The sequence below is a fragment of the Cyprinodon variegatus genome, unplaced genomic scaffold (genome assembly GCF_000732505.1).
Source record: "Cyprinodon variegatus isolate N-32 unplaced genomic scaffold, C_variegatus-1.0 Scaffold829, whole genome shotgun sequence".
NCBI lineage: Eukaryota > Metazoa > Chordata > Actinopteri > Cyprinodontiformes > Cyprinodontidae > Cyprinodon > Cyprinodon variegatus.
The window spans coordinates 334,189-346,561 of NW_015151282.1; the positions used below are offsets into that span (position 1 = coordinate 334,189).

The 12,373-nt window shown below is 39.1% G+C and overlaps 1 protein-coding gene across 2 annotated transcripts in view; it reads left to right on the forward strand.

Annotated features, from left to right (window-relative positions):
• LOC107098984 (rho guanine nucleotide exchange factor 33-like) overlaps positions 1–8,126 on the forward strand; it is a 29,383-nt gene extending 21,257 nt beyond the window's left edge. Inside the window, exons 11-17 of one of the 2 annotated variants that reach the window (XM_015396900.1) lie at positions 307–455; positions 1,422–1,511; positions 1,644–1,822; positions 4,025–4,479; positions 4,568–4,780; positions 7,651–7,790; positions 7,924–8,126. In XM_015396900.1, the coding sequence (XP_015252386.1) occupies positions 307–455; positions 1,422–1,511; positions 1,644–1,822; positions 4,025–4,479; positions 4,568–4,780; positions 7,651–7,790; positions 7,924–8,050 (1,353 nt within the window). In that variant the 3' untranslated portion in view covers positions 8,051–8,126. Of the gene's footprint in view, positions 1–306; positions 456–1,418; positions 1,512–1,643; positions 1,823–4,024; positions 4,480–4,567; positions 4,781–7,650; positions 7,791–7,923 lie in introns of both variants that reach the window. The other variant, XM_015396899.1, reaches the window with a different exon arrangement.
• The last annotated feature ends 4,247 nt before the right edge of the window (positions 8,127–12,373 follow it).

The following is a 12,373-nucleotide window of genomic DNA, read 5'->3' on the forward strand; positions in this document are numbered from 1 at the left end:
CATTAGGGAAGTTCTCTGTTCTCAGTAGCTCAAGACCTCATGCACTTTGCATCTGAAAGCCCTGAAACTCAAAGAGAAATTTTGCAAACAGTCCGTTTTGCAGCAATTTGGTTCCGATCTCAGCCATAAGATCACTTAGCCTTTGGTCAGTTTGCAGTTTCTTGTCCTTAGCATGGGGCATTCTATGCTAATCCTCTCCAAGTCAGGATTCCTGTGAGTTTGGTGCTTTCTCCCCAAACCCAGTGGGGGGAAGGATTCCATGTCCTGCATGTATTAGTGATTTGGGTTTTTCATTTATATTTTTAGGGACTGCTTAGGCAGACAGATGCAGATCATCCAGACTACTACTTGCTGCTGGTGTGCGTCCAACAGTTCAGGTCCTTCACTGCTCAGTACCACCACCTCCTTCAGCACAACCAGGAGCTTCTACTGCTTAACCGCAAGGAGGTGCAGAGGTGAGAATAAAAATCAGTTACGGGTAGAAATGGGGAACTGCCCAATGAGCCACAGCGTAGAGGTGCCAAATGCACTTGTCAGGAGTAGAGAAAGTAATCTGTCAGTTGCAATCAGGACAGTTTAAAAAAAAAATGTATTCATAATAAACTCATGACTATAGACTAAAGCTAGAAATCTGATTTAGGGTGGTTATAGGAACAAAAAATAAAAGATTAATTTAGATGACAAGAAGTGAATAAAATAGAAAACAGCAATGTAAAAAACTAAATTATCTTTTTAAATGTAATGTGCCTGCACCATTAGCAGCACACATACACCGTTTGATGACAACAGATGAGCTCAGCATTTCGTTAGTTGTATAATAACTCAGTTTTTGACGAGCAAAATAGAAAATTCGCAAATAGTATTATAATGTTACATACTTCTTCACCAGACATGTTTCTTTTAAAGGTGACAATGTTTTTGTGTGTGTTTATCCTTTGCAAATATGTGCACATAAGGAGACAGGTGGAAAAGAAGGTGGTCAGGACAGGGTTGTAGGTTGAGTGGAGGTAGACAGAGAGGTGTCACACATCTTGTTTTGCTCTACAGACAATGCTCAACAGCCCAACATAATGGTGAAATTGTTCTTATCATTCCTTTAAGGATTGCTGTTATTACCGCTATTTTGAATTTGGACTGCCTTTATTCTAGTTTAAAATCTAAAATAGACTCTTAACATCTGATTTGGATGTCTTACATAAAATTCTCAAAACATTTTTTGAAACTCCTGATTTTTTTATTCCATTTTCAAGAGTTTATTTAGATAAAGACAGTCTTAAAAGTAAAGATTAAAATGTATCCCTTTAGCCATCCATCCATTGGAGGGGTGGGCACAGAAAGAATCACCTCTACTAAGAGCATATATTTAACATCTTCTCAACAGAAAGTTTAAACATGTCCAATTTGTTCTGCTCCATCAGCAGGTCCAACATGAAGCAGCTATTAAAGACAGTGGATGGTGGGATTCAAACCAACAACATTGGGTCACCTTATCCTGGCAGTAATGCAATGTTGTGAGTGTTTTACCTCCATCTCTTTTGTTTTTAAACATAAATATAATTATCTGCATTTACCAAAATGCTGTCGGGTGGTAATGTTTGGCCGATGCTTGAAGGGAGTTTTAATAACCGTTCCTTCTCCCAAAGGGAACACGCTAACATGGTGAAGCGCCGAAAGCAGTGTCTCCTGGAGCAGATTCAGTCCCACCGCTTCCAGGATTGGGATCACAGTCAAAACCCTCAGAGCCACAGTTATAATGCAGAGTGGCCATCCCAGACGTCATTTTTCAGCCACAATCTGGACTCAAGGAATCCTAAACAATTGGGTAAGTGGTCAGAAAAGCTGCTGGATATTGTCCACTCTGGATTTCATTTCCAACATTTTGACACTTTTTTCAGGTTATTTCTCTTATTGTGGGCTCTGTTAAAAAAAATGAATAGAAATTAGCTGATGTCAAGTTCTACAGCTTTTGTATGTCTCTCATAGCTTTTTTTCAACAGGTTTATAATAATTCTCCAATAAATGTAATTGGAACACTATCTTTTAAGCTCATTTAATTTGGTTTTAGGGGCAATTGGGACAGACCAGGAATTTTGAAGGGGTCAGGATAGACTCTGTTCTGAGGGGAGGAGTCTCTAATAGGTCTGGAAGATTGAGAGGATTAGAGTATAATTGGGAGCATTTGATAGTCAGTATTTAGATCAAGAAAAATAAGATAATCTAAGTAAGTACAAATAGCAGTTTTGAATTGATTTCAGTCATTAAGCAAAGATTATATCAAAACCACATTGAAAAAGGGATTGCCTCGTTATGACTTCCAACAATATACTCAACAACCCTTCAACGTTGCTGAAATAAAACAAATATGCGAAGAAGAGCTGAATACGGACCTAATTATTACCGATCAATGTAACTGATTAATTGCCAGTTAAAACAATTAGCGCCATTAGTTTTAGAGCAGGGGTCTCAAACCGGTTCCAGAAAGGGCCGTGTGGCTGCAGGTTTTCTTTCCAACCAAGCAATAGCACACCAGACTCCAGTCATCTCATCGAGTCATCGTATTCAGATTGCACTCAGTTGATGAGATGACTGGAGTCTGGTGTGCTATTGCTTGGTTGGAAAGAAAACCTGCAGCCACACGCCCCATTCTGGAACCGGTTTGAGACCCCTGTTTTAGAGGTTTATTATATTCTAACATGCAGTTAAGGATCAGTTGAAAAGTGGATCTTGTGATTATTCAGATTAAATTAACTTGATGAACTGAAATGAAAATGTGACATTGAGAGCCAAAACTGATAAAATCTTTAGAGAAAATATGTTTTTAAAACCTGTATGTGTGAAGTTGACAGACTCATTGGATTGTCTGCTGTGTTTAGAAGGTTTAGAATGTGAATATCAAAATGTGGAGGTCATTAAGCTAGAGCCGGGCATACACTGTAGGTGTAGGTTTTTTTTCAGTCGTTGCACGCAGCTACTGCTCAAACTGTACGACTAAACCGCATGGTTTTGTCGTACAGTTTGAGTTCACAGCTCACGATTTATGTTCGGTCCGACGCTTTCATGCGATCTACCTGCTCACTCTGCACGACTAAAAACCACGCTGGACTCAGCTCCGCAGTGAGATGGAGCTGCTCTGACTCGTCTATCTGGAAGCCAAACAAAGAGAAGGGGAGTATAAAGCTCAATAGGTGGAAACACACAGCCTTGGGAATTTGTGCAATTTCGTTCTGAAAACCCTAAAAAAGAAAAAGCAACGACGTTTTTTGAAAAAAGACATCGCTGAGCAAACGTGGCTACTACGGTCTGTCAATTTTACAGACAGAACTGCATCCCTGCCACGCTGCTGGGTTTACATCTATGAGGAAGAATAAAAAGAAGAATCCTTCTTTGCGCATGCCCCCGGAGTGATTTGCCCACGACGTTTTATTTTTCTTCCGACCTCATCTTCCTGATCCGGAGATGGTCATGAGACGCTGATCGCCCCTCGTAAACCCCTGTACACTAGACAATGCACTATCAGGCTGAAAGTCGGCACGATTGAAAGATTCTCGCTCGACTGGAAAACCGGATTGAAACAGTCATACTTAGCAATATACAAAATAAACTGGTAAGGCTTTTGCGTGTTAAGGCATTTTAAAGCATCTATGTTTATTAATGAGTGAGAAAACATAATATCCTTTGCTGATATATATTTCATCTACGAGTTACCCTGAGTTGACTTGCAAGGGAACTCCTGGCGAGTCAACCTAATGAACATCAAGTATTGGACTATCAGTCAGCTTCAATTTGGTCACAGGTAATTGTGATGACTTTTGGTGAACACTGTGCTGTGTGGACAATCCATCTGCGGCAATCAGACTGATCAGGCTACGGGCATTCTTAAAGTCAACCCATGTCTCATCTCTCATGTTCAGAACTGTTTGTTTTTTGTTCCTATGAGTTTTTCTTTCTGTTTCTAAAAATCAGCAGACCTGCTCTCCATTGTGCCTTTGCAAACCTAGTCAGCTGTTTAACATTTGGCCTGTAGGTCTTGGCAGCATCCCGGAGACTGAGAGATCAGAGAGGTCATGTCAGCACAATCTGCCCTCCAGACCGGCTGAATTTCGTCACGTTCAGCCCGGCTCAGCCTTGGCTGATGCCCTTGGGGAGTTCCTCCTTCCTCCAGACCCCCCGGGGATGGAGAGCCTCTACGACGAGGATAGGGTCTCACTTCATGATACGTCTCTGTTCGACCGCTGTTCATCTGCATCCTCGGACTCCTCCATTGACATCGCCTTCGTGAAGGTCCCTAAAGCCCCCCATGGATCACAGCATGCGGTGGCGATGAATGTGCCGACCAACAGAGATGTGTTTGGTAATGGAGGAAGCCAAGGTAATGGTTACAGCCAACTGTCCAACCGGGTATGTGTGTCACCAGATGAAGCTATAATGACACGCCGCAATCTCCATCGCCCCCTTCAGGCTAGCCAGCGCAAGAGTAAGGTGAGTGCATTCAAGTAGAATCCTGATGAAAGCACAAATCAGAAGCCAGCAAAATAAACCTAGCTTCTGTTTCCTTTCTGCTGCAAAGTCGCTGAATGGTCTGCAAATGGAGAACACTGTGAGTGGCGCCGATGTGGGGCCTCTTTCAGACCACCTTCAAAGAGTGGGACTGGGAAGCCACGCCAAGCTGGAGCGGCAGGGCAGTAAGGGCAGTAAATGTTCCACCCCATCCCACAAAGTCCACAGTCCCCTGGGAAACACGGACAAACAGAGTTCAGATCTTCATGGACTGCTCAGCATTGTGCGTATCACAAGAAACGCATGAGAACAAATTCCAAGGCATCTGTGACGGTTATTGATGGATGATATGGGTTTCTATCCGGGACAGCATGGCCTTGTGCATGCAGTAAAAAGGAAAATAGAATTACACAGTACAGTATTCTCTTAGTAGCCAAGAGAAGACTTCAGTACAATATGATGGGATGCCTCATGAAATCCCAGAGTAGGGTCAGAGGATGCTGAGGCACAGAGTATACAGAGATCATAAACCTCCAAACTTCATGTGGCTTTAGGTTATTTGAAGAACGTTAGATTGCTTTGTGGAATGGGTCTCCATTAGCAAGCAGCTACATCCTTCTGCTCATTATGGGCAATACAGAGCGTCACAAGCAGGGGAGTACAGCAAGGAACCTAGAGCAGAATAGGCATGTTTTTCTAACCGATGAGTCATGCTTCTCTGTCTGATAATCCCGTAATAAGTTTTGGTGGGAAGTTTCAAAAGAAGTGAAGTGTAAAGTTTGGTGCAGAGGAGAAACCGGGGTCTGAGGACTCATGGTTCCAGTGCATGGACCAAATTGTTATTTCAGAAGTGGGTGGGGGGGGACACAAGTATATTTTAATATAACTAACTTCAGCGTGTTTGACCATCTGATCACAGACCCCATCAGATGTTTGTAAAGTGAGCTTCTGTGGAGTGACAGCCAGTTACACAAGACAGCCAGTTACACAAGAAAACATGGTGGGCCAATCAGAGCTTCTGGGCGGTCTAAATTCAGGGAAGAAGGCTTCAGTTTGAGCTGCGGTTTCCCGCTTGGTCCTAGTGCTCGACAAATGTCTGTGTACTGTAGCGTAGCATTGTTTTTGGACAATAAAACATGCAGGGGACCAAAACGTACATTTGAAAAAGTGCATCGGATATGCCCCCCGCCCCCTAAAATAACGTCCATGTTTCAGTGAAAGAACCTGCAAATACTTTGACTCACAGAGACATTTTGGACAATTTCATGCTTCTTATGAGTGCTTTTTTTTTGGAGTGCTGCCAATTTTCTACTGGGTTAACAGTCAAAAATGCTTCAAACGGATTGTTAAAGCTTGATGAAAGCAAANCAAGTATATTTTAATATAACTAACTTCAGCGCGTTTGACCATCCGATCACAGACCCGATTCAGTGGCGCATCAGATGTTTGTAATGTGAGCTTCTCTGGAGTGACGGCAGTTACAGCCAGTCACACAAGAAAACAAGGTGGGCCACTCAGGAGCTTGTGGGCGGTCTAAAATCAGTTTGAGTTGTGGTTTTCCGCTTGGTCCTAGTGCTCGACAAATGTCTGCATACTGTAGCGTAGCATTGTTTTTGGACAGTAAAACATGCAGGGGACTAAAACGTACATTTGAAAAAGTGCATGTCACAACCACCCGCACCCCCCACCCCGCCACCCCCCACTAAAATTACGTCCATGTTTCAGTGAAAGAACCTGCAAATACTTTGACTCAATTTTATGCTTCTTATGAGTGTTTTTTTTTTTTTTTGAGCGCTGCCAATTTTCTCCTGGGCTAACAGTCAAAAATGCTTCAAAAGTATTGTTAAAGCTTGATGAAAGCAAAAACTATAGGTAATCAGCCATTTGGACCCTGAAGGAATCTCTCTTATTTACATATTTAGTCAGTAGTTATTGGCTCCCTCTAGTGGTCTTAGACATAGATTTATTTAGTCATTTTGTATACAAAAGTGTAAACAAAAAGAAATTTAGTTTAGAACAGCTCTCTAGATAATTTCATTATTTTAAAGTGCAGCCTTGATAAGGTAAGCAGCAGTGATAAAAAAAAAAAAATACATTATGATATTAAATCACTATATCTAGTTATGGAATGCGCATCATTCATGTTTGCTTGGCAGCAGTGATGTCAGACTGATCTGGATAGGATCTTAGCAACCAAATGGGATTTTTTTCCCTGATGGAAGAGGATTTGATGCTGGAGCATTAGGTGCCTGTTGCCTGGGCTTCATCCCGTCAGTTGTTGTTGAGCTGCTACTACTGCCTCCAGCTCCTGAAGCACTCGCTTCTCCTGGCTCAAGGGAGGAAGAAGCCGATGATGACAATGCTGTGAGGGTGGTAGCCCCCTGGGTTGAAGAGGTTGATGTGGTTAAAGCAGCAGTGGTGCCATTGGCAGGTTTAGCAGCGACAGACGATGCTGGAGAAGGTGTGGAAGCCGGAGGGGCCCGAAAGGAGCCGGCTGGGGATGGTTCAGCATTTGGCAGGATAGTGGTGTGCATAATATTAGAAAATAATTCTGAACACTTTACCTGTTGAAGCTAGTGTTTTCTCACAGTTTGTGGTTCGGTGTTTATATATAGAGGGCATTTTATTTTATTTTTTTTGTAAGAGCCCTGGATTGCATTTTGCCATCTCTAGATAAAAATCCTAAATATTCGACTGATCAGTGAAAATTTCTACGCTGATTTAGAAACAGAAACACATTTTTAAGAGTTGAGGAAACGTTAGCTATAACTGTAAAAAAATAAAAATTTTTAAAGACTTTCCTTGTAATAAGGACCATTTTGAACTGAGATAAGATTGGAAAGCAAAAATATTTCAGCTGTTCAAACCAAGGAATCCTTTAAAACACATTTAATTATCAATAAGTCAACCTGTTTAGATTTTAATCTTTCAGTTAAAGCAGATAAAAACACTCTTTTTGTTGCGTATGAAGCAACAAGAGCAGAGGTTCAACCCATTTGCCATTCACACAATAACTGCCACTGATGCTCTTATGTTGATCAGTATTTTTATTTGGAAACTAAGACACAGTAAATAGCTGGATGACTAATGCTTTATAACAAACAAAACACAATTAAATAGTTTTTATTTTCCTTCAACTTTAAACCTGAGCAGGAGTCGAACATCCAGTCATGGGGTGACGAGTCAAAGTGGAGGAGCGGGACAGAGGAGAACAATCACACCCCCTTCAGTGAGAGAAGTCGCAAGGACAAGGGAGGCTTCAGGAGCTCGTTCAAGAAACTCTTCAAGAAGAAGTAAGCATGGGTTTATACCACCGCTACACTTCTGAGCTTTAAAAGATGTCAAGGCAAATGTTTGGTCATTATGATCAGCTGGTAGAACAGGTTTTATTGGGATTTACTTGATTACTTTTTGTCCTTCAAACAGGAGTGCTGATGACAAAAAGGAGAAGGGAGGAGAAAAGACACCAGAAAGTCAAACCGTGGAGCATGAAACACCAATGAAGACTCCCAAACTGGTTCATCTGGAGATGAATCGTGGGACAGCCGTATAATTTGTGTTTTGCTGGAATCCATAAGTAGCTTTCCAAAACAAATAAAGCCTTCAGACTGAGAGAAGGGCCTTCTTCAAATCATGCAGGGATGAGCACAGATATACACTATGTGGTGCTCTAGCACATTTGTTTTTAGTCTTTGGCCCCAAAAAACATGGAGGAATTTAAAAGCCTTTCAAACCCAGAGTCTAGATTTTTGTCATTTTGCTCGACTAGACATATAGCACCACCTCAATAGAGCCTTGCACTGGTGAAGGGCCATCTAACCATCCAGTTAACTAAACCAACCAGTTAGTTCATAACATAATGTCTTTAATAGCCTCTACTAGGCGCCAAGGAACAGTTTAAAATGCAACTCTTTGGTTAAATTAGACAAAAAAAGTAACTTAAAACATCTCATTGATGTATTTATTGAACTGCTATACTGGTTCCTGTCAGGTACTCCCTGATAACATCTACCGGTATATGACTTTTTTATGACACCTACAGCACACAAGTTACCTTTATCTATTTAAAATGCACTTCAAGGCAAACATTAGGCCAATTGATCACAATTTGTAAAAGCAACTTTAAAGAGTTCTATTCAGTTAAAGTTGGGCTTGTACATAAAGCTGCATTTTCAATTTCTGTGTTTACTGACAGACATCTTGAACTGAAAACATATGACCTTATATGTAGAATTTTCTGAAAAAAATTGTAATTGTCCCTAATCTGAACAGGGAAATAAGATGATCTGTCAGTGAAATTAGATTTTGTTTACCTTAAAATAAGATTATTCCTTATTATGCACTTGAAATAAGTTAATAGTTGCTGTTTTTTTTTGTTTTTTTTACATATTTTAAATGCAGTGTTTGGCTGTCGGCGGTTCCATGCGACCTATAAGGTGCCCTTTTTCCAACCTGAGCACCTGAGAAAAATGTCTTGTTGATGTATTGTTTTTATTAGAAACAAATCCACATTAAATGGTAAATACAGTAGTACATATAATACTGATTTAGCAACGTTACAATGACTGGTTATGATTTTGTTTTCAAGCTTGTCTTAGCTTTGAACTTTTATCACATTATTGTAAATATTTTTTTTTCTTTGCTTTTTTCATTTTCCTCAGCCAACTAACAAATTTCTGTGAATTCCAGCCTATAACGCCATCATGCTGCTGTTCATCTCCCTTTTATTTACTATACCCACAGTTCCCGTATATACTCAGGAAACTTTAAACAGACATAATGGCTACATTTGTATATGTTTCCACTGCTTATTTAAATATTATATACAATATGTATTAATTAAAATATTTCTTTCTGTACCAGACTTTACTTTAGAAAGAAATAAAAGTTTTCAGTGGCTATTTCTGTGGTGATCAGCTGGTCATTTATCATTGTGAGACTAAATGACCCTAAAATCTGTCAGCATTTACATGCTTAAATTCAAATAAAAAGAAAAGTTAGGTTTGCATTTGCATTCAGGCACTTCGAGACAATAAAACCATTTAGAAAAAAGGAACTAATTTAATTAAAGGCAGAATGTAGGGAGCACAAACTCAGTGATCCCAGCCAACGCAGCCAGAACAGTAAGATCTGGTTAACTTTAATATAATTTAAACTATGCCCAGAACTACAACTAATTTAACTCTTTCTTTTGCAATAAAAATAGGTTAAAAAGTGTCTGAAGAGTCGGGGAGTTTAAAGAGGACTGCTATAGAAGGAGTTTGTGTTTCTAATGTCAATCTGTGGACTGAAGCTCTTTGAGCAAAAATATTGTCAAAAGAAAAGTTGTGTAAGAAGTGCAAGTTGGAGGAAGCAAAATGAAGGTCATGAGATTTTGGTTTTCTTATTAGTACAACTGGTTTATTTTCCTTTCCAAAAAAGTAAAAAAAAAAAAAAAAACAATGCACTGGACTTGGTTTCCACATGTGAAGACGTTTCGCTTCCCATCCTGGCAGGAAGCTTTTTTAATTCAAAATGTCAGAATTAGCATTGAGTTAGAAGCTTGATATAGTAGCCCAAAAAACTTGTTTTGACTTAGAAAACATGCAAATTGAACCAGAAGAACGGGTTCACCCCTTTAATTTTCTCAATGTTGTGTTCTGCTTTTATTTTCCTTGGTTGTAGAAGTCTGACATCAATTTTATAATATATTACACAAGCATTGATGGCTTGAGTTAAAACAAGCCTTTGTTCAGTAAGCGGACATAACAATGTTTTTATGATCTAAATGTATATATAAATAAATCTGATAACTAAAACTTTGCTGCTGTATGTCTTTAGGTTTTTTTTTTTAATCTTAAAACTATATAGATATTTATCTCTTTTTGTTTTTAATAGTTGAAGTCTAGTCAGAATAAGGTGGAAACTATGTGTGAGCATCAGATGTTAAACTTTGCTTCAGGTTTTCTATTAAAATTAAATGAGGATAATGAGAACACACTGATCTGATCCCTTCAACTGTAGTTTGGGCTCCATGTTTTGTCCCAATGACCTGCTAGAAGGGCAACCTCCACTCCATTCTCAGGTCCTTTACAGCCTATCACAGGTTTTCCTCTAGGATTCTCCTTTAGCAAACTTCTTTCATGATCTTTGGCTAGCTTTCATGTTTCTACACCAACATCATGTTCTACTGTTGGTTTTCTGACAATACATTTTGCATGTTGGCCAAAAAGTTAAATTATGGAGACATCTAAACAGATATTTCACACCTGATTTTTGGATTTCTTGGTGTATGACAAACTGGAATCCTCCTTTCCACAGGGGCCTGTTATTAGATTGTCTCACCTTTCCTGGTGTTTCAGAGGGAAAACGTTCCCCTGACCCATCTGTTGTGCTCCTCTGTCTTCACACTGCCGTTTCTTCAACTATTTTCTCCACTAAACAGAACAGTTGTCTTAAAACCAGGGCAACACCAACAACTAAAAAGGCAGTGAACTAACCCTGTGTGATTTCTTCCTGTTAAAAGGGAGTTTTTCCTCTCCACTGTCGCTACAAGCATGTTTTGTGTGAGGGATTGCCTTGGAGTCAATGAGTCGATGCAATCAACTGGTTTTCCTTACATAGAAAACTTTGAATCAGTCTGACTGGATAATCTGGTTGTATTGTCTCTATAAAGAGCCTTGAGATGACGTGTTGTAAATTGGAGTTATAAAAATAATCAGAATTGAATTGATTTAAAAACACCTGAAAGGGGTTCCAGATAATCTTTTCTCTTTATCTTAATGGATTAATATTTTGATCAGTCACATAAAATGACAATTAAACACATGGAAGTTTGCAATTTTAAAGTAAAAAAAAAAGCACCCAAGTGGTCCACGAGTGCATTGCAAGGGGTACATGAAAATATTTTATTTCTTAATTGGAAGTAAAACTAAATTTAAAACTTTTTTTTTTGTGAGGTACTCATTGAAAAATTAAACAAGCTTTTATCAACCAAACAGTATGTTTTGTTTTGCATTTTTTTCCCAATTCATCAAGATTAAATAAGGGAGCTCCTGTTTTATATATACAGGGTTAAAATATTATTTTAATTCGTATTTATTTCAATTCCTTACTAATTTCCAGGCAACATACCCATGTTTTTTTTGTTTTTGTTTTGTTTGAAATGGAAAAAATAAAATGCCTAAGAATTAAATGCTCCGGTAAAAAGATTAAATAAAAGTTACTTATGATTGAGTGGGGTACTCATGGTAGGACAGTATGTCCAAAGGGATACACAAGTAGTACACAAAAGTTTGGGAAACATTGTGCTAAGCTAATGGCAGTGGTAACATCTCTGTTTTTCCTGGGTATTTATTGTAATGATTTAGACCTAAAAAAAAAAAAATGTGTCTTTGCAAACATAAACCAGCCTTATTTTAAAGGTCAAAACCCCCAAAATGCTGCATCTTCACAAACCACATGACATCCAAAGATTTGCTTCCTTCTTTTTAATGTGTTAACCTGTCATCTCATAAATCTGTTACACTTCTGAAACAAAATATAGGCAATTATACAGTATGTAAAACAAACGCATTTTTATTTTACACTATTTACACTTTATAACGTTTGCATTGCATGATGAAAACAAAAGGGATGTGACGACGACAGAGGAGACATCGCCTGCTGCGTTTCTGCTCCACGATTGGAAAGGAGGCAAGGATCAAACGGGAATAATTGAATGACTTAACACTGATCAGCTGAGAGCAGCAGACGGGCGACGCTTCTACACATCAAATCCCAAGGCTGTGATATTTATTTCACTCATCTTTCACCCAGAGAATTCACACATCCGATACCCAAAAAAACAACTTTAAAAAAAAGAGGCTAATTCTACATGATAATCAAGTGAAGGCGA